The sequence below is a fragment of the Acinonyx jubatus genome, chromosome B3, assembly GCF_027475565.1.
Source record: "Acinonyx jubatus isolate Ajub_Pintada_27869175 chromosome B3, VMU_Ajub_asm_v1.0, whole genome shotgun sequence".
Taxonomy (NCBI): Eukaryota; Metazoa; Chordata; class Mammalia; order Carnivora; family Felidae; genus Acinonyx; species Acinonyx jubatus.
This window is the reverse complement of record NC_069386.1, coordinates 43,483,582-43,506,636: the sequence shown is the minus strand read 5'-3', so window position 1 is coordinate 43,506,636 and position 23,055 is coordinate 43,483,582. Positions and strand designations below refer to the sequence as shown.

The 23,055-nt window shown below is 41.1% G+C and overlaps 1 protein-coding gene across 4 annotated transcripts in view; it reads right to left on the bottom strand.

Moving 5' to 3' along the window:
• The window catches only part of RORA (RAR related orphan receptor A), a 714,362-nt gene that overhangs the window by 10,148 nt on the left and 681,159 nt on the right, over window positions 1-23,055 (bottom strand). For all 4 annotated transcript variants that reach the window (XM_027067399.2, XM_053223941.1, XM_053223940.1 and 1 more), the window contains 7 exons: window positions 17,090-17,231; window positions 12,983-13,378; window positions 7,436-7,557; window positions 5,288-5,420; window positions 4,507-4,614; window positions 2,671-2,781; window positions 1,018-1,130 (listed from right to left, as the gene is read on the bottom strand). In XM_027067399.2, coding sequence (XP_026923200.1) covers window positions 1,018-1,130; window positions 2,671-2,781; window positions 4,507-4,614; window positions 5,288-5,420; window positions 7,436-7,557; window positions 12,983-13,378; window positions 17,090-17,231 — 1,125 coding nt within the window. The remainder of the gene's footprint in view (window positions 1-1,017; window positions 1,131-2,670; window positions 2,782-4,506; window positions 4,615-5,287; window positions 5,421-7,435; window positions 7,558-12,982; window positions 13,379-17,089; window positions 17,232-23,055) is intronic.

The window sequence follows — 23,055 nt, the reverse complement described above, 5'->3', positions numbered from 1 at the left end:
TAAAACTCTAAACCACCATACACACTATGTATCAGCTCAACCAGAATAATCCTCTCTAAGAAGCATGTTCCACGGATCGTGGATCTTGTCCACATGTTCGGTGCCCTCTATGATAAAAGAAGCTGATGGTACCGTTGCCTTGGGGCAAAAAGTTGGAGAAGAAAGTACGAGTCTAGAGACCTCTTCTTCTATTTTCTATTCCTGCCTCAATCTCTCGTTGAACAGGTGCAAAATAAACACAAAACAGCAATTAACCCCCAACCTCCCCTCTCTGTATGAACTTAGCTATTGGGAGAAAAGAAGAGAAAGCAGGAAGAAAAACCCAAACCTCTCAAATCAATCTTCTTGAACAATAAAACGCATAGAATAGTCTAAGAAAGAATTGGGCTGATTTTTTTTTTGAGACCAAATATGTACCACTAAGCACTAGCACTGAAGAATATTAACGTATTTTAAATTGACATCCTAATTATATTTTTATTGCAAAAGGTAATAATTAGCAAAAATGAAGCCTTCTGCTTGGAATACAGGGTAGTAATGGGAAATTGATGAAGAAAATACAAGTCACTTTCTGTTGATTACGAATGAATGTAATGGAAATAGAACTAATATTAGACTATGTGATTACCCTGCTTGTTTTAGTCCTTTATAACTTCCTCCTTCTAAATTCAAAGATTCTTTCTCTAATTTATGTCAATGCAGAACATTAGCTCTGCTTTATGCCCAACTTAGATGGAATAGGAGGAGGATTTCCAGAATGTATTAAAATGCTTAAAAAAAAAAATTCTACCATTGCCCTATTATTGCAGGATACTTCATAACCAACGATGGTAGAACGTAACCTGAATTTTGGCCCAATGGAATTTTTTGAAGTGGAGACATTTCTTTCTTGTCAGTAGCCTACTGCTTATAGATACTTTTGGGGTCTGGTAAGATGACTTCCAAAGGTGGCTGGCAGCGAGATCTATGGCAAGGGATGATTCAGGCTATGCCAGCCAGACCATCTTTTACTCTTACCTTTGTTAGGATTCCATCTTCTCGGTGATTCTTCTGCAGGACATGTTGAAGAGCTAACTGAATTTTCTGTTGCAGTTTTTCAATCTTTACCTTCTCCTGCAGCCATGAGCGATCTATACATGAAAAATGATACTTCTTAGTATTTCTCCTCCATGGTCTCGGGACACCCCAATTCCTCCTGACTCTTAGACACAACTATGCCACAGTGCTGAGTTAGAGAACAACAGGCCAGTTTTACTCCTTGTTCAAAATTTGCTCCTAAAACAATGGAAAACTGATCTATGATAGCTATAAAACTGAGTGGTAAAGCTTTCCATTTTTACTGGTACTTAAATGAAGGGAGAGTCCTCTCCTTCCAAAAGAATAGTCATTTAAATTGAAGGCCATATTCACACAAGGACAAAAGAAACCATCACAGATGCTCAAATCTTTCTAAAATTTTTTTTTAATGTTTACATATTTTTGAGAGAGAGAGACATAGCACGAGCAGGGGAGGGGCAGAGAGAGAGGGAGACACAGAGTCCGAAGCAGGCTCCAGGCTCCGAGCCGTCAGCACAGAGCCTGACGCGGGGCTCAAACTCACAAACCATGAGATCATGACCTGAGCCAATGTCGGACACTCAACCGACAGCCACCCAGGTGCCTCGATGCTCAAATCTTTCTAATAATTACATTTCTGGATAAAATACTCATAGCAATTATGCTTGCCTTTCTGGTAAATAAGAAAATTGCCTTAGAATCCAAGGCAACTAAAATTGACAAGAGAATTCCAAACAACTGAAGGGTTGTTAATGTGCAGTCTTTAGGTATAAGAATTCCAAACAGAAGATAGTAAATTTGCAAAGCAGATTATCCCCAAGAGGCAGTACTAGTTGAAAACACAGATAAATTCAGATCAACTTGTGGGTGACATCCAAAAGAATCTTAAGAAAAAGTAGGATGCTTTAAAAACCATGTTATCTTGACGATATGTGTTAAGAAGGGCAGCCCTTCTCTCCCAGAGCATTTCCTGTGTTATGAGGAGGTTAATTATGGACTGGGTTTTATTCAATTCGCATTAAAAATTTTTTTTTTTCGTTCTTTCTTTAAATTTGATTTTAAAATATTTTTAATTTTTAAAAAATTTACATCCAAGTTAGTTAGCATATAGTACAATAATGATTTCAGGAGTAGAATCCAGTGGTTCATTCCCTACATATAATACCCAGTGCTCATCCCAAGGAGTGTCCTCCTTAATGCCTCTTGCCAATTTAGCCCTTCCCGCTACCCACAACCCCTCCAGCAACCCTATATGCTCTACATTTAAGAGTCTTTTATGTTTTGCCCCCTCCCCCCCAGCTTTTTATATTATTTTCGCTTCCATTTAAAAATTTTTTTTAAATTTTATTTAAATCCAAGTTAGTTAACATACAGTGTAATAATGATTTCAGGTCAATTCTCATTTCTTAAGATTTTCTCAGAATGGCACGAAGTCTTAAACACACATACATGTGCATGTGTGTGTGTGGGGTTGTTATTTGAAAAAAACTTAAGATTAGATTTAATAAGGGTGGCAACCTTTCTTTGTAGGCACCTCAATATTCTATAGCCATTAAAAGTTATGTACCTTGTAAGAATTCTTTACCTGACATTTCATTGTCATTTGGTTCTTACCTGCTGACATTAGTACAAATGCAGAAAATAATGCAATTTCATCTTCGGTCAGGTGCATAGAACATAAACTCTTTCCAAATTCAAATACAAAGCTAATAAAGTCTTCACAACCTGCCAAAGTTAAAGACAGTTTAGGATTTTGGTTATTATCCTAGGAGAAAAACAAAGAGTAAGATGAAGAAGGATGTAGTAGTTCAAAATCCATGGGGATAGGAATAACATTTCTACAGTTTAACAGTTTGAAATCTCAAAACAAAAATTTGTTTAGCCATCATCACTATCAACACCATCATCATCATCCAAAATAATGACAGTGGACTTTCGTTGCAAGGTTACTACGTCATTAAGCACCACTCTAAAAGGTATCTTACTGCTTTACAACAGCTCTGTGAGAGAGGTATTATGATTATTATCCCCATGTTAGAGGTGAGGAAACAGACTTAGAAGAATTATGCACTTTAGGTTATACAGGTAGGAAGTAACAGCCTGAAGTTCAAAGTCAGGCGGCCCAACTTCAGAACCCGTGATCTTTTTTTTCTTTAACGTTTTTTTTTATTTATTTTTGAGACAGAGAGAGACAGAGCATGAACGGGGGAGGGGCAGAGAGAGAGGGAGACACAGAATTGGAAGCAGGCTCCAGGCTCTGAGCCATCAGCCCAGAGCCTGACGCGGGGCTCGAACTCACGGACCGCGAGATCGTGACCTGAGCCGAAGTCGGCCGCTTAACCGACTGAGCCACCCAGGCGCCCCTTTCTTTTAATTTTTTAAAAAGTTTTATTTATTTTTGAGAGAGAGTGAAAGAGAGACGGACTGCGAGCAGGAATAGGGGCAGAGAGAGAGGGAGACACAGAATCGGAAGCAGGCTCCAGGCTCTGAGCTGTCAGAACAGAGTCCAATGTAGGGCTCGAACCCATGAACAGTGAGGTCATGACCTGAGCCGAAGTCAGACACTTAAGTGACTGAGCCACCCAGGCACCCCCAGAACCCACTATCTTAACCGGTAGACTCGAATGGGCACAATCTAACTGAAACATTACATTCACTGACTTTCTGTTTTGTACTGTATTTGATCTAAAGCACCCTTAAAAATGGTAACAAATGACATGTTATGGTGGTAAAAATCATTATAGCTATTACAGAATTGAAAACATAAAATGTGAAAGTCCCATAAAATAATAACCCATCCTCAAGAGATTGGTTAAGTTTGGTGTCTACTCGTTCAGTTTTGCATATTATGTATACATATTCAAACGGCAATGGGCCTTACTAAAGTACATAGACCTTCTATCATTTAACTGTTATTAAAATCATTTAACAACATTATCTTGGATAGCGTTTCATTCTTAATGATTACATCCCACTGCAAATTATAGAAATCTAAACTAATTAATTTTTATAGTACATGCCACAGTTTCACCTAGCAATACTTTGTTTCTATGATATCTGCATTTCATTCTTATTAATGGTTGTTATTGAAGAAGTACGAAAGGGCAGACATTTAGCTATTTGCTTGATTTTATGTATCAAATCACATCCTCTCATTTACGTGAATAATGTATCCTTTGAAAATCTGGTTCTTAAAATCCAGAAGGGAACTGGAAAGTGAGACAATATAAATTTCTTCGATTTCCATCTAGATGAAATGAAACGCTAACCCTTTAAATGTAAGACAGACATGTGTGCATTTTCTGCATTGACTATAAAGTAACAGAAGTATAAAATGCTTTCATTTTTGTTTCCAAATAACAGCCTCCATTCCATGCAAAAGCTCTTTGGCGGGGTTCCCACATTTTCCTACAACCCCGGTTTAAAGACAGAGCAGCCAGGTTTCCTTACCCAAGGATTTGAAGACATCGGGGCTAGCATATTTCCCATCAAAGTACACGGTGTTGTTCTGAGAGTCGAAGGCACGGCACATTCTGATAAACACCACCTCTAGAGAACCTAAGCGAAGGCAGAAATGGTGTCGATTATTCTATCGTGGTGAAGACTCATCTAGCTTGAAGGCACGAATGTAGAGCCCCCCTTGCAATTCAGTGCAGCAGGGGCAGTATTTTGCAAACGGCTCCCTGTCACATCAGCTGTCTGTTTAAAGGGGCAAAGTTCACGAGTGGAATTAAAGATGTGTGCTGAAGCTAATGAAGGCCTGTATTCCTGAAGACAGATGGAGTTAAAATTACTTCTCTGGCATTCTTCTGTCTTGCATTACAGAGTCTCAGAGTTGCCGGGAAAACGTATTGATTCCTATTTATTAAAACAAACCAAAAAACCAGGGGCGTACCTCTGAGTGCCACAAATAACCTTCCTAACAACTTACTGTTCGCTCCCCAGAGTCTGGAGTGGGAGAAACGAAACACACAAGAGACGGCAAGATGGGGGAACGCAGGTGTCCTTCAAATTAATTGTTTCATTCAGAGGAGAAGCAAAATGGAGGCAGTGTTTCCCGCAGATAGCTCAAAACCCTTTAACAAGGACTCAGTTTCTGCTAAGAGAAACCCGAGCTATCATCGTTGGAGGAAAACTGTTCCTGGCACCTTCCTTACCAAGCATTTCTTTAATAAGCGGGTGAAAGCAGGTTAGGAGGAGATCTCAAAATTCACTTGCAGAAAGCACATACCTGCTTTGAGAAGCACAATTTGATCATTTTGACACAGTTCCATAAATCCATCAATGCGTTTGGCAAACTCCACCACATACTGTATAGCCTCCGTGATTTTGATGGCACACAATTGCCACATCACCTCCCGCTGCTGTTGAGAAGCGAAGCACATTGACATACACGGTCACCCATATCCTTGACACACTCGTTTTAACTGTTCGTATTTTGTAAAATCCTTCTTTGGAAACGGATTAAACAAAGCTAGAGGATTAAAAATGAACATCTGGGTTCTAACGACTGCTTCCAAGCCCCTCTCATCTCCTCCAGTTTCTCTTTTGCCATCTTGGTGGCAAAGGGACGGGAGGAAGGTGTTATGAGCAGGTGAAAACACGAGGCAGGAAAGCAACACATGCCACTGCTTTACCCTTGGGTCTCGGAGAGAAGCAAAGTAGGATCTTCTTTTTTTATTATTATTATTATTATTATTATTATTTTGTAAGTTTATTTATTTATTTTGAGAGAGACAGAGCACAAGCAGGGGAGGGGCAGAGAAAGGGAGACAGAATCCCAAGCAGGCTCTGCACCATCAGTGCAGAGCCCAATGCAGGGCTTGAACTCACAAACCGTGAGATCGTGACCTGAGCCGAAATCAAGAGACAGACACTTAACCGACTGAGCCACCCAGGCGCCCCAGTAGGATCTTCTTCTGAGCAATCATTTTACCTTGGGGAATTTAACACCACTTTACCGGGGGAAGGGAAGGAAGAGGGGAGTCAATTACATTTACTGTGCACCTGCTTTGAGCTAGATGCTTTATGACACCTTTGTCTTGTTTCATTTCCCCACGAACATTTTTCCGTTTCCCATAAATGGACATGAATGCTCACAGAGGTTTCACAGCTGGAGGTGTTGGAGCTGGGATTCAAATCCCAGCATCTCTGACTCTGAATCCCATTTCATAAGCCTTGCTGTTTCTTACTGCTTTCTGGTTTCCCTTTGTAACACTGGTTGGCCGCTATCTCAAAGGCAAACAAACTGATGTGTTGCCGTTCTTCAACCTTTCCTGTTTACCTGCTTTTACATACCCACTCTTTAGTTACAGGGTATCTATACCCTGGATCTGTTACACTGCTCATGTGTTCCCCCCATCTTAGTTTAAGACTGTTTCCACCAATATGATGGGGGTGAAGGAAACACTGCATTAGAAGCCAGGAGTCACGGTCTAGTCCTGATATCCTCAATCCCCCACCATATGCCAAGGGTTGTTAGTTTCCTCATTTGTAAAATGCAGGGGAGGATTAGCCTGGATAATCTCTATCATCATTCCTAGCCCTACCTTTCTATAATTATTCGGAAAAACCACAGCATTTCCCTTTCCCACGCCAGAATGGATAACTGAAACTTCCCGTTCTCCAGCCCTGCCCTTCCATTCTGGGGGCTTGTTGATCAGAGTGTGTAAAGAAAAAGGCTAGAAGCAGTGCTCTCTGTCAGCCTCACGTTGCTAGGTTCACTGGATTTATGGCAATAGCTTCTAAACCTTGTTTTGTACACACTCTCTACTGCTCTGGAAACACGAGGCTGAGATTATTTTCTATCAGCTTCCAGAGCTTGAAATCTTCCACTGTGATATCAGGACAAATCTCAATTCATTTGGGCTTTTGGACACTGCTTCCTCCAGCTCCCATGGACATATGATAGGAGATATGTGTAAAGTCATAGCACAACAAAATCGGTTTGTTATTGCAGAAATTTCACACACTGGCATCTCAGTAAGACAAAGGCCCAAGTAGATGATCATCTCTAGGAGAAGGATTAAAAAAATTTTTTTTAATGTTTATTTATTTTTGAGAGTGAGAGAGAGACAGAGTGTGAGAGAGGGAGGGGCGGGGAGAGAGGGAGACACAGAATCCAAAGCTGAGCTGGCAGCACAGAGCCTGACGCAGGGCTCGAACTCAGGGATGGTGAGATCATGACTTGAGCCGAAGTCGGATGCTTAACCGACTGAGGCACCCAGGCGCCCCTCTAGGAGACAGATTTTTAAACAGACATCTGATATCTGATGAAATACATTCATTGTCTAGTCTGTTTGTGTTCTTGATCAGATCTCCAGCATAAACACCCTTCCCACCGTTGCCTCAATCCTGGGTAAAATTCTTCAGAGTATACCTTGTTTTGGTAGCTCTCTATCTCCTCCTGCAGAAAAGTCTGCCACGTTATCTGCTGGAGCTCTTCTCTCAAGTATTGGCAAGTTTCCAGATGTGATTTAGATATATTCTGTGCAAGGTGTTCTAAGGAGAAAACAGATCACAAACATGAAAAGCCAAGTTCTTCTTTGGATAATCAGGGTTTTCTGTACTTATGTGGTTTAAAAAGTAATATGTACAAAGTAATGAACCAGTTTTCATTATCTTTACATATTTAAATGAACTATTCTGTATTTTCGAACATGAAGATGAAGGACAGGCAAAGCCAATATTTAGCAATAAGTCTTGGGGACTTCAAAGACCCTCCTGACCTTGACCTTCTTCTGTGGCCTTACACCGTTTGGGAGTGAACAATTATTGACCTGGACAAGAGTAGGAAATGACTGACACAGCCTCTTCTTGGCATTTTTATGAAGACACATCTGCTGTATACATTGACCTCAGGAGGATTTCTCTTGAAAAACTGGGAAATGGGATGTTTGTGTGAAAACAACGATTTCTTTCTTTTATTTTTCCAGCAACTAGCACAACAAGCATTACCGAGGGCCACTATGCCATTACACATAACGTGGTGGTTAAGAAGTGGACTCTGGCACCAGACTGCCTGCGTTTGAAACTCAGCTCTTGTATTCACTAGCTGTATGACCTTGGGTAAGTTACTCAATGTCTTGGTGCTTCGGTCTTCTCATTTGCAAAAACAGTACCTATTTCAAAGAGCTTGTAAGAATTAAATGAGTTGAGCACTTAAAACAGAGAGGGTCACCTACTATGGCGCTACATAAACATTTGTTCTTATTACTGGAATATAGGCAGTCTGAAGATATTAAAAGAAATATATGCCAAAGAAATTTCTCTAGGAACTTATAATCTGGTGAACACGTATGCACATGCTAAAAGGACAAGTCAAGACATTAGGCAATTCAGCATCAAGTTGAATTATATCAGAAGAGACAAAAAGATCACAAGCACTGTCATGGACGGGAAACGTGAGGGGAATTAGAGAATGGTTCTTGGCAGGAGAGGAGCATGTGACGTGGACCCTGAAGGATGAGGAGGGAGGATTTGGCAGGCAGAGGTCAGTGGTGCAAAGAGGTGGGCCGGTTTCGCATTCAAGGGAATGACAGATGAAGGAACAAATGATGGCATGTGCAGGGGACAGGCAGATGGGCTAAAGTGATAGTATCAAAACAGAAACATGAGTATGTAAGAGTCCAAATTCTGGAGAAGCTTGAATATTAGGAATGTGGGGTTGGACCTGCTTCACAGAAGGAGTCCGCAGAATTCTCAAGGTGGAGCAGACACACTGAGCACACTGTATCTGGGGAAACAGAACAAGCAGTTTTGTGACTGGTGGATTGGAGCACAGGCTGGAGGCCGGGGCGTCATCAGAAGGCTGCTGCAGTCCACAGTGAGGGACTAAGAGCATGCAGGAGGTTGGTAATAAATGTTATGGAAGAGAAGGATGATGAAAGTATTTTAAAAGAACAGACAAGATTCCGTGAATATGAAACCATACCCAAAAGCGATCCCCTTCCACGGTCTTGATTATGTAATAGGAAAGCCCTTTAAAAAAAATGGTGCTGAGTGAAACCTTGGCAATCCCAGTAAGAATGTCTGTTTGGAAATTTGTTACTGCTTTCATTAGACAGAATCAGACTTGTTTGTGTGAAAACAGAGTGGGTTCACCTAAGTGAAGCTTGAAACCAGAATCTCCTTAGAGACTGAAACACAATAAATCTTAACAGTTGTATTTGGCAACACACAGACACAAACACAACATAAATGAATATCATGAAAACAAAACAAAGAAAAAAACTGAAGTGAAGAGACAGAGAGACACTGACCAAAAGAGGGAGAAGCCGATAAATGATGTGTCATAGAATCAGTGAAGCTTATGGAGAGAAGAGGGGAGTAAAGACAAAAACAATGAGGAGCCAGAAACAAGAAAATAATTGTGCAAATAGTCCAATGATTTTTGCAGATATGAAAAAAAATAAAGTGTTTGCAGGGAAGCCAGAAGACCCTATGAGGTAAATAATGGGAAGAGACTCATAATATTCCCTTCCAGATCATGCTTCTTTTCCAGTTAATATGGTCAGCATCTTGTTTCACTTCATCCCCAAAATTGTTCCCACCCCTCCCTGCCTATCTGAGCTGACAAGGAATGGCGTAATGTACACATCGAGCCAGTAGAGGGCAGTGCCTGCATTCTCACCAACTGCCTTTGCTTACATTTCACAGTTGATTTGGCAAGTGTAAGATTTCAGACACTACTATTTTTAAATCTCCATTTCAGCAAAGGACAATATGGTCAGACTGAGTAAAAGTTAAGTTAGTGTGGTCTCTTAGAGAAACACTCTGGAAGGGTTAAGAGACCTGGTTTCTGGTGTGAGTTCAGCAGATAACCCACTTCGTGATGGGCAAATCCGTTCACCTTCTCAACCACAATGGTTTCCTCAACATAGCTAAGGTCTAGGTACTTCAGATAGAAAATCCTGACTTCTCAGTCACAGATTTTCATTGCGGGAAGGGACTCTGGACATCGCCTGGTCCACCTTCTCCTCAGTTTATAGATAATGACACCATTAGTAAGGATGATAACAGTTAATGTTTATATAGCTCTATGTGCTAGACCCATATATATAGACACATATATTCCGAATATACAAATTTTCTTAATCTTCATAACAACCCTAGGAAGCAGGTGCTAGTATATTGCCCTCTTACTGATGATGAAAGCAAAAGCGAAGTGGCTTTTCCAAGGCATCACAGCTGGCAAGTGGCGAGTGATTCAAACACACACAATCTGGTACCAGAGTCTGTGCTCTTAATCTTTCTATTCTGCAGGCAGGGAAACTGCAGCTCGCAGAGGTTATAGGACTTAAAATGGGTTGTACAACCTATAGCAAAGCTAGGACCATAAACCATATGAGCTGACTTTTTGACTAGGGCTTTTGTCCAATAATTGTCTCTTCTGCACAAGGCTTTAGTTATCAATTATAGTGACACGTGCAGCTAGCTTTTTTTTTTTTTTTTTTTTTTTTAATGAACGTAGGTTGTTTATCTGCAACGTATAATTCAGGTACTAACTGTACCTCAAGGGCGAAATTTCCTAGCCAGGCATGCAGATGTATTTCCACTGAAAGTCATGGATTGTAGATACTATTGTTGAAAGATAGAACTGAGGTTAAGATATGTCAATTTACAATTTATTCTCCAACTGTAGAGTTGGTTTCATCTGTTTAAAATCTGATGACAAAATTTCGCCTACAATGAAGTCAGGAGTGTTAGTTAAGATAGTAAGACAGGAATCACTATATTGTATAGCTGAAACAAATATAACGTTGTATGTTAACTATACTGGAATGAAAAAAAAAAAAGACAGCAGGACTTAAGGCCCCAGAGGAAATATCAGGGAACCCCAGGTAGCTACGAAGAAGGAGCAGCAAAGTCTTTGGCCACTTCTATGCTACCCTTAGCTCCGCAAACTATTTTGTACATGTACATGGGGAAGAAAATTATAACCCAATTATATTCTTTTCAGACAAATTCTTGCTTAGTTTTAGGTTTGGGACTAACCCTAGTGATAAGCTAATTTGAGTCATTCTGGAAAGGGCCACAGTACATGTGAAAAAGCCCTAATTTAGGAGAGCATGGAGAACATAAGAAGCTACAGGGCTCCCAGACGGCAGAGGGAGGTGACAACTGTGGAAGAGGACATGGACGTGTGGGGTCAGGGAGAAACGGCTTGGCCATTTGTGGCCCCACTTAGGTATTAGCGCATATTTAGCCCCAGGGCCATATTTAAGGGCAATGCTTTGGCTAAGCCCTATGGATTTATTCCAGAGTTGACTATTTGACAAGCAAACAGGCCAGATTCAAATGTATTTATGATAAGGTGGGAGCACACCGAAAGTGAGCCAGGTCAGTTTTCATGATATCATGTCAGCTTTCAATCAAATGTGTATTCATTTCTGAAAATTTCACTTTCATTACAGTCCTGCTTAAGTCTCGGCCAGCCAAGATTTCACGACAAAAACGGAAGGTTTTTGTTCTAGTTCAAGAAAAAAATATCAAACCTACCTCTGCTCAGCTTGGCTTCTAGTTCAGAGGTTCCTCTGTTAATCAAAAGAGCTGTGATACACCTTTAATGCTGTTCAGTGGTTAAAGACCGAGCTTAAAATGTCCCTGCTCTTGAGGATTTAAATTTAGACCCATAAAGAGGTGCTTGTGTAAAAACCGTAAAGAACATTCAATTTGTTCTATTTGGAGAAAGATTTTACTGGAAATATAAATTTCACTTAAAATGTTTTATGGGGTACAGAGGTGGAGAAACCATCTAAAGAACACAACCGTTATTTCTGTGAACTAAGAATGTCTGTGCTCAAGTCAGAACCTGCTGGTTCTTTTCCATCTGAAGTCTCCATTCTCTCCTCGTGTTAACTTAGTCACCTCCACAGCAACTAATTGAAATATCCCAAAGGACTGCAACCTTGTGTGAAGAATCACAGGGAGGAGCACATCAAATTCTAGAACTGCAAAGTTTCTAATCAAAGTTTCTCTAATAACAGTGTTGTACCTAAAAATCGGTCACATATTATAACGAGGGTTGTTAACACAACTTCCTTGAAATGGCAAGTCTTCCACTGTCTGTGTTATCAATATGGCTAGGTCACATTTCCCAAAAAGCAACAATGTCTCACAGGAATTAGGAAACGACAAATTTTGTTTTGTTTTGCATGGTGAGTCTTCTTCTATGAAATATACCAGTGTTGTCACCAATATCATCACCAAACCATTTTGGCAAATAAAGACGCCAATTTCCCTTTAACATTTATGGAATACACCACAGTTGCAAAACCTAGATGCCAACAGGAGCTGGGCAGTGATATAAAACACGCAAAGGTGTTAGGGCCTATCTGGGGCCAGCTGCTTATTGTCATTCACCGATACTGGTCCAGTGTACTTAGATCATTTTTTCCTCTCACAAGAAGCTGAAAATGTGAACTTCTAGGCAGAATTGTCTAGGTTTAAAATTTTAGCAACCAATTCAAAAATCTTACAACTCTGCATGCGTATGGACCGGGCTCAGGGTCAAAAAAACATGCGTATGGACCAGGTTCAGGGTGTGGGCTGCCGTTTTTATGACTCCAGGTATAAAGAAATACCTGGAATATAACTAAAGAAAATAATGAACAAAATTAATGGGGCTGTTTCCTGAGTTTATAGCCTCTGTGGAATTTAAAGACCGCTTTAAATCTCTGAACCGAGATGCTGTTCCCTCTCTGATACTGACAGGTCAGTGCGTTTCTTTGATATGCGATGGGAAATAGGGCATAGTCAAAAGCAAAGGGGCAACGTGAAAATCTGAAGTGGCCCATATGGTAAAGGCGAATTTCTCTTTTAGTACCATTTAAGTACCATAACTTATTACGGGAAAGTCCAACATATCCCACTTATCTGGAAGGGAATGAATAATGCATCACAATGGAAACATGGAGGCCATTACCTAGTTCCGCCATGGACACAGTTGGGGAAGTCTCTCCATTGGTGAAAGAACAGTAGGGAAAGAAGCCTGATGCTGGTGTGTAGTCACATATTGGTTCTGGCTTGATTCCGTTGATATCAAGACCTGACTGGTCTGGGGAAGGCTGTATGTCCAGGTAGAAGCTGCTGACAGCAGAGTCTGCCTTGCTCCCCTCAGGGGTGTGCCCGTCAATGTAGTTGCTGAGGTCCTCATGAAGCTCTGTCAGCCCGTTGGCCGAGATGTTGTAGGTTGGTGTCAGCGGCTCAGCCTCTCCAGGCTGCTGTTGGTGGTCTCGCTGCTGCTGCTGCATCCGGTGTTTCTGCACTTCTGCATACAAGCTGTCTCTCTGCTTTTTGGACATTCGGCCAAATTTTACAGCTGGAAGAAAAAAGCCAAACCGCACCATATACAATACGTTCTTCTTTATTATTCTCTCCAGCACGCTTCAGGGGTTCCTTTTAAGTCTCAGACAATCTCAATCAAAAACCACATAACCACAGAATGAGGACATGATCCAGGGGTGAAAGCAGTCCCACCCCACACAAGCTTGCCGGCTCCACATCCCAGAGGAGCAAAGTTTCAGAAACAGACCTAGGACTCGCGGAAGGGCAATGACCACGTATGTTTTCCTGCTGTCACATAACCCTATGCCCAGTGGGAATCACTGACAGGTGACTTAATGGGCTTGTTCATTCTCCACCCATGCAGCCTGCCTAGACCACCTCTTTCTCTTCCCAGGGTTCAGACCAGTGTACAGGGATGCAGACGCATAGAGGTACAACGAGGCACAAGCAGCCAAACTTCAACTTTCATTCATTTCGCGCATTCATTCATTTGCTCCTTCCCAATCCAATGGCCTGACACTGGGGCTTTGCTGAGAGACCTAAACAGACTGGATAAGACCTTTGCAATTCCCTGAATTATATCTCTGAGTCTATGTGACCTAAGAAGCCCCCCTCATCCTTCTGGGTCATGGTGACCCTTGTGAAACCCTTGGGCCCACCTTTAAGTGACTTTCTGCTGTTTAGCCTCCAGTAGAAAGAGTACTGGAATTTTGGGAAGGGCAAACAATGCGTAAGATCCCTGTTGGGAAAATTTGTGTTTGCAAATTTCTCCTTGCCATTTGTCCCCATATTTGAAAAAAAGTTTTTATGTTCATTTATTTTTGAGAGACAGAGAGACAGAGTCAGAGTGTGAGCAGGGGAGGGGCAGAGAGAGAGGGAGACATAGAATCTGAAGCAGACTCCAGGCTCCAAGCTGCCAGCACAGACCCCGAAGTGGGGCTCAAACTTGTGAACTCTGAGATCGTGACCTGAGACCAAATGAGCCACCTAGGCACCGATGTGTCCCCATATTTAAAGTAGAACAATGCGTGTAGTAACTATCCAGTTCATTCAGAATCCAAAATGATCTCTCTTAAAACACCAGATAATTGATAAAAGGAACCCTATGATTTCCTGGTCTGAACTCTCCCAGTAACCCATTTATTTGTTAGCCTGATTCTTTTTTTTTTTTTTAAATATAATTTATTGTCAACTTGGCTAACATACAGTGTATACACTGTGCTCTTGGTTTTGGCAGTAGATTCCCATGATTCACTGCTTACACACAACACCTAGTACTCTTCCCAACACGTGCCCTCCTCAAGGCCCATCATCCATTTTCCACTCCCCTCTCGTCTTTCCCCCCATTGACCCTCAGTTTGTTCTCTGTATTTAAGAGTCTCTAATGGTTTGCCTCCCTCTCTGTTTGAAACTGTCTTTTTCCCTTTCCATTCCCCCATGGTCTTCTGTTAAGTTTCTCAAATTCCACATGAGTGGAAACATATGATATTTGTCTTTTCTATGACTAACTTATTTCACTTAGCATCATACCCTCCAGTTCCATCCACGTTGCTCCACATGGCAGGATTTTATTCTTTCTCATTGCCAAGTAGTATTCCATTGTATATATAAACCACATCTTCTTTATCCATTGTCAGTCTGATTCTGTGTATGCAGATAAATCCTCTGCTGGAGGGACTAAGATCTACTAATTGATTATGGTTACATTAATACCCGATTAGGTGGATGAATGCACCCATTTGGCTACCATTATAATACTTGGAGTTTCGGGGCAGGAGACAAAATAGATGGAAGTGAAATTGGGATCCAGGGCCACCACCCAGACCAGCTGGGAGATTCATTTTCTGCCAAGGAAGACATGTTGTTCCTTTTCACATAGGAAACAAGGGAGTGGGATCCCGGTCACTTTCCAGTTTCCACGACTCAGGTAACAAACTTGGGTGGGGCGGGTTAGGCAGCGATCAAGCTGTTCTGAGCTCTAGGTTTCAGGCCTGTCATTGTATAAGCCCCAACATAATAGAATACCCAGTGGGACGGATAACCATAGGTACGCACACAACTTGTGATCTTAGCCTACAAGTTCACAAGAGAAATGCCTAACTTTGTCGGTTTAGTGCCATCGGAAGATGAGATCTGCAGAGCTGCCAATCACAGGAATTTCTGAGAATATAAATTCTGTGACTTGCATCTTTTCATGCCCCAAATTTTCTATTTTTTGTTCCCACACATTTTTGTTGCTACACAGGTGCCATCCTGTGCACCACTACTGAAGGACATCACAACTTGTGCCTGGACAGGCCTATGGGCCCCAAGAACATCTAATTAGGGGGAAAGACAGGCTTTCAGAATGCCTGCCCAGCGTTCTGAAATATTTTCCACACGCTGAAATTCCACTGAAAGAGAGGTTTCCTTCAAGGGATCTCTTAAGAGAGCCAGCCAGCCTGTATATTCATAAAAGTATCCATTATACTTTGTGCCCAGTTTCCCCGTTTAAGAATAACTGTCTTGAAATCTGGGGTTGATTACTCCATGTACATAAGACAGTTTTACAGAAAGATCTTGAAATGTTTTACAATTGAATGATGGCCTCTATTTTTTAGCACACTTTCTTTTAAGGAAAAAAAAACTGTCATTGACCCATGCTTTGTACTATTTTCACACATTCTCTAGGTACAAATATATGACTTTTTCTTTTGTTTTGAGATATATTTTGATTTGCTGTTTGATTTCTTATTTGGCCCACTGCTTGTGCAGTAGTGTGGTGTTTAATATTTATATATTAAATACTGAATATTTACATAGTAGATTCTCCGGCTTTGTTTTATTATTGATCTTTAGTTTTGTACCATTGTGGTTGGAAAATATACTTGGTATAATTTCAGTCTTCTTAAATTTATAATATTTGTTATGTCTCTTCTTATGTGACTTATCCAGGGGATTCTTGAAAAAATGTAAAGAAAATGTGTATTCTATTTTTCATGGATGGAATGTTTTACATTTATCTCTTAGAACCATGTATCCTAAAGTATGCTCTTAGTAAAAAATGTTCTGGTTGAAAAAAGAAATAATAACTTTAACTGGAGGTACTCTTAAAGCCTATTGGAGGGTATGAGGGAAGACGGACAGGTTAAATAGACAACGAGTATTCAGGAGTGCACTTGTCATGATGAACACGAGGTGTTGTATGGAAATGTTGAATCACTATATTGTACACCTGAAACTAACCTAGCACTGGATGTTAACTACACTGGAATTAAAAACAGTAATAAAAAAAATTTTAAACTCAAATATATGACTTTGGTATGTGATTCAAAACACCCAGTTAACATAAAAGCTAATTCATTCCAACTGCCAATAAGCTTACTAGTGTCAAGCACGTGATGATTAGCTCTGGCTTATATTTCTTACTGGGGAACGTGCCTATAAGAGGTATATTTATTTAGGTCTTCAGATGACATTTACCCTCAATCAATTCATCAACCTGTAATGTCTTAAATGTAAAAAATCTGAAGGTGTTCTGACCACACCTGCTTCTCTTCCATGCCACTCCCACCCCCAGCTGACTCCAATGGATTACAGAGGGGGAAGTAACTGTTGTGGAACCCAAAAAGCCACCGGAGAAGGTGGGGTGGTGTAGGGGAGGGGGAGGGACAGAGGGGACATCTTTTGGCAGATCTGGGTCCAGGTCTCAGAAGGCACTCTCACAAGCCCATGCCATTCTACAACTCAAATTATGAGGGCTCACCATCTCGAGACATCCCTACGGCAAGGCATTTCTGCAATCGACAGTGTTGGCAGCGATTTCTACTGGTTCGATCAATCAAACAGTTCTTCTGACGAGGACAGGAGTAGGTGGCATTGCTTTGCTGACTTCTCCTGAAAAAGCCCTGTGATTCAGTTATAAAATATAAAACAGGTTAGTGTCAGTTTGAGCCGTATGATACTAAAGGCAGTATACTAAGCGCTGAGCAGCATTAATGTTTAATGGAGAATTAAAGTTGTAGCAGAATGATCCAGGAGACCATTAATGAAATTAAAGTCACTTCTTTTGCTTGGGTAAAACTGATCCCCAGAGCTTAATCCTCCGTCCCTTACACATGCGAAACTTTCTTTAACTCCAACAGATGGTTGCCTATTTGAAAGGCATAGGATTAGACCCTGTTCTCAGCTTCTGACAAACAAACCATGTGCTTGATGGATCGGTACAAAGTCACTTATCTTTAACCTTTATCTCCAAAATATTTTTAGTGGAATAAACACAAAACACTTCTCTGGGATGTCCAGAGATAAGGAAAATGCTGCCTCAGTGTAACTCATGGTGGCTGTAATCCTGCTACCGCGGGTAATCTCTACTAGCCCACTTAACTCCACCACACCAGGCATCTTGCATTTCCTAAGACAGAAGCTACTGCCCCAAGAACTTAAATGACATTTGGATGGATGACCTTGGTAGATCAATCAGAATGGGAATATTCCTCAACCTCTGACAGTTTGGAAATACCACGTGTTCAGGGTTATGGCCTTAATTTAGCAAATCCAATCTGATGTTCATCAAGTTCCACTTATTTGTTAAGCACCATTTTCGGAAATGAGAGGGTATTCAAAGATGCCAAAGAGGGGCGCCTCGGTGGCTCAGTCGGTTAAGCGTCCGACTTCAGCTCAGGTCACGATCTCGTGGTCTGTGAGTTCGAGCCCTGCGTCGGGCTCTGGACTGATGGTTCAGACCCTGGAGCCTGCTTCCGATTCTGTGTCTCCCTCTCCCTCTGCCCCTCCCCCGTTCATGCTCTGTCTCTCTCTGTCTCAAAAATAAATAAAACGTTAAAAAAAAAATTTATAAAAAAAAAAAGATGCCAAAGGAAGTACTGATCTCAAGGATTTCATTCATTCATTCACTCATTTTTGCTAATTTTTTGAGCTGGATCCTCACTATGTCATTAATTTTCAGTGTTTATCATTTTCCTAAAGCTGCACATTTTCCTTTTTGTTATGTTTTTTTTTTTAAATTTTTAATTTTTTTTAACGTTTATTTATTTTTGAGACAGAGAGAGCATGAATGGGGGAGGGGCAGAGAGAGAGGGAGACACAGAACCGGAAGCAGGCTCCAGGCTCTGAGCCATCAGCCCAGAGCCTGATGCGGGGCTCGAACTCACAGACCGTGAGATCGTGACCTGAGCTGAAGTCGGAGGCTTAACCGACTGAGCCACCCAGGCGCCCCTTTGTTATGTTTTAGAAGTAACCCACAAGTTTTGCTATGTAGCATTTTCATTACCATTCACTTGAAAACATGCTCTAATTTTCCAATAGATTTCTTCTTTAATATAATATTTAGAAGCATATTTCTTGATTTTTAAACATATGGGGCCGTTGGTTGTCTTTTTCTTGTTGACTTATCTCTTAGTGGTTTCACAAGCTAGGGAGGTAGTGAAGAAAAGGAAGGTAACCAGAGTCATTTCTATGATGTAGAGCCATGAAGGGTACAAAAGAGCATTATTATCCTCAAATCCTTAATGTTAAAGATACATGACCTCAATAAAGGGGACACAAGTGGAGAGGGGAGAGGTAAAATCTGGAAAAACTGACATAGTAGTGGACAAACTGACAAAGGTACTATCCCATCAAAAGATTTTTCTGGAGGTCAATTTGGCAGTTGTATCAAAATCCTTAAAAACATGTCTATTTATTAAATTAGTAATTATCTTTTAGCGAATATATTTTAAAAATTTTTTAATGTTTTATTTATTTTTGAGACAGGGAGAGACAGAGCATGAACAGGGGAGGATCAGAGAGAGGGAGACACAGAATCTGAAACAGGCTCCAGGCTCTGAGCTGTCAGCATAGAGCCCGACACGGGGCTCGAATTCACGGACTGCGAGATCATGACCTGAGCCGAAGTCGGCCGCTTAACCGACTGAGCCACCCAGGCACCCCAGTAATTATCTTTTAGCGAATATATTTTAAAGGAATATTAAGAATGGTACAAAGACTTATCTACAAGGATGTTTATCATACACAGTATCTGTTATATCAAAATAATTTAGAAAGATGCTAAATATCTTACATTAGTGAATTGGAAAATAACTGGATATCCATACATTCAGAAACCATTAAAAATGGAATTTCAGAAATACAAATACTGACTCGAAAAGATGATAAAAATAAACATCTTTCTGTTTATCTGCACTTTCTGAATTTTCTACAATATGTAGGTGGAAATGTATATGAACTACTTGGGAAGTGCAATCTAGTACATCTGCTTTCTTTTGTGACAGGTGGGTGACTATGGATTAAGTCAATAGGTATGATGGATATGACCTTAGTTCCCACTTCTTCGTTTTGGAAGTCAACCTGGGATGGGAGGGGGAAGGGCACTGACCTGTCACCTGCTCTTGGGTCTCTGCCAAACCACTCACTAACCTAAACATGGGCAAGGCTGGGGATCCCGGGTCTCAGACTGTCTGTCTGATATGCTTTAAATCTCCCTTATTTTGAGTCTGGCCTCTTCTGTGAAGCAATCTCTCTTTTCTCAAAAAAAGCTGTGGGCTTTTTCATTGGTTGTGTGTGTGTGTGTGTGTGTGTGTGTGTGTGTGTGTTCTGTGAAAAGGAAGTGAGAAGAAGTAAAGCTTTCTTTGGGACTTAATGGAGAGAATTCAGGAAAATATAAATGGTAACAGAGGCAGATAAGCCTTAGAAAGAGATACCGAGAGGTCACCTGGCTAGGTATTCAATTTGTCTGAGATGCATAATCTCTGTCAAAGCTGAAAGGTGTCTATTTCTTTCTTGAGACTACTACTGTTCAGACCAACCCACGTTCGCTGTCACCACAGGTGCCTAGGATCAGGAATCACTTGCTTTTCCTGCAGTCGAAGCTGAATTTTGTTGCTTCACAGTTAACCTGCTCCATTTTGTTCCATGATCATCGAATACGGAGAAATGTCTGAGTGATCTCCTTTTTATGTGAATGGAAGCAGTACTTGTGGATGGCCACCCTACTTCCCAATGCCGTGTCTGTAAACCAAATCACAGCATCTGTCACCTTTCTCTTCCACCTGAAGTATTTCTTCTCAGAATCCTCTCAGGTTTCTCCACTTTCTTCAAAAATGAAATTCAGAACTAGATACAGCTCTCGAATAATGTTCGGGTCATTAACAAAAAAGGATGCCACTTTTTAGTTTGCACTTACTAAATTCAAATTAGTATCAACCATCACTAGTAAGTTCCAGAATGCTTGCATAGAAGCCATCAATTTGCTCTGCTACCAGAGAACACTGAGAGAGGATGGTGATGGTGATGATGATGATGATGATGACTGAAAAACTTTAATGAGTACTTGTATTAACCATATCTTTTTATTCCATACTTTTTATGCTTTGACATCTTGGGGCCTTGTGACCCAAGGAGAGATTACATTTCCCAGGGCTAGCTAATTCTTAGACATCTCAAACAACTTGCCTGGGAACACACTCTTCATAGGCAAACCAACCAATCCAGAGCCCATATACCCAAACACCTCCTCTATAATGCTCTCACACTCTGGGCCACTAGTGCCCTGACCAAATTACCCCAGGACCAGGTACCAGACAACTAGGGCAGCCAGAGCTGGCTAAAATTATGAAAACTAGCCAATCTTAAACCTGCTTATCCTGCCCTGCCCATTCCTTTCTAGGGAAAATCACAACAAGGCTCTTGCCCACATTTTCCCCTTGCTCCCTCTACCCCTGACTGATCCTGGTCCTTCCCACTGTGGTCCCCCCTGCATGCCATGCTGCACCTCTTTTTCCTAGGGACCTGTGAGTATAAAATCTTCATCCTTCATGACATTTTTGCATCTGTGTGTCTTACCTACCTGATTAAAACAAATCGAAGGTATTGTTGAAACAGTGATTATGTGCTAGGCACCCTGTGCTTTACGTGGATGACATCATTTAATTATAACAAGGGCAGTATGAGGAAGGCATCATCAATTCCTTGGTTTTAGGTACAATGACTTGCTTAGAGCTCCACCTTTAGCATGGGGTAAAGGCAGGGGATGAATGCATGTGGCTTAATTCCAGAACTCACACTTTCATTCTTTTTTATTTTTCTGCTTCCCTTGCATGTCAAAAGGATTCCCACTTGCTTGTTCTCATAGAGGGCAACCATTAACTTAGGCAAAGAAACAGATATGAATAAAACAGCAAGACTGATCTACTCTGAAATTGCTGTTTTCCTTCAGGTTAGCCCCTTTAGCAGACGAAAGGGCACTGCCCAGGCATTTTACAGATTTCTCTTCCACAGTCACCTCCTGATGTGGGTTAGAGTCAGATGAGAAAACCAGTCCCATGATCTCATAATTTCCCCTCATTTCTGACCAGAGGATCACGTCTCCTTTTATTCACCTTATTTAGGTCTACATTACTTCGGCTTACTTGGAAAACAAAGAAAACAACAAACAACAGCAAACTTACTTCAAGGACACTGAATCATTAAAGACATGTACCATTAAAGATGTCTGAGTAATTATGCCATAAATCGCAAGGAAAATCCATGAAGCATTCCACATGTGCTTTGAGCAATGGCACTGAGGCTGGAACTAATGTCTGGCTTCCAAGCTATCAGCTTGGAAAACAACTATACTTCCTTAGATGTGTCAGCTTTGAAGGGATTGGGAAAAGCAGGCGAGCAAACAGACATACCATGCTCTTCTCACCATTTATTCTTCATTGGGTCAGTTGAGCAAGTGTCTGCTGAAAGTTCTAGGAGTGGGTAAGAGCCAGAGAAGAGATGTTCCTTTTGGACTAAGACAACAGAGTCATGCCCACGAGGAGAGCTATGACATACCAGATGGGATGGGTCAAGTAGGGTTATAAGGTGAGAGCCATGAAGAGAGACAGAGGGCAAGCCTGTATGACTCAGATAAACACTGAACTCTGCATTTCAGAGAGAATTAGGACTTGGTCTTGCTTCCTTCCTTCCTTCTTTCTTTCTTCTTCTCCCCTCCCTTTTCTTTTCTTCTCTTTTCTTTTTTTCTTTTCTTTCTTTCATTCACTCATTCATTCATTCTCTCTCTCTCTCTCTCGCTCTCCCTTCATTTCAGCATTCCTTGGGGTTTCTCAGAGGAGGAGGACTGGAAGAGCAAGAAGGACGAGGAAGAAAGGTAGAGGTAGAAATACGTTCATAAATGTAAAAGGATTTTACTGACTGGGGAGTAATCCTGTAGAGGGTCCGAGTGAGAAATGAGTGAGCTGTGACACAAGTTCTAGGAGTTGGGGGAGTTTGAGGCCACACAGAGAGTGTAAATAGCACAAGCCAGCGCATGGAGCTTTGTGTGGAACTGAAGAGGTATGTATAAAGAAGACAGAAAGTGCTGAAGCTATGCGTTAGCTAGAAAAGATATTAAGTTCATAATTTTGGAGTTGTATTGCCAAAAGATGAGCTCATGAATTACTTCTTTGGTTTTTTTAAAAGAAGACATTTTTTATGGATGTCAAAATACATGGAGATGTGCCATTGTGAACATGGTGGACTTGACCAGAGAGAACTTCAGGGTAACAGAACTTGGTGTGACTGTGGCACACGATCACCACCTAGTGGCAGCATACCAACGTGCAGTTACTGCAAATAGTAAATGAGAGTAATACAAACAGGTCTTTAGAACTGGAAGGAAGCTGTGAGATTATCAGGTTCAGTAGTTCTCAAACAGATGGTGCATCTGAATCACCCATGAAGCGTTTA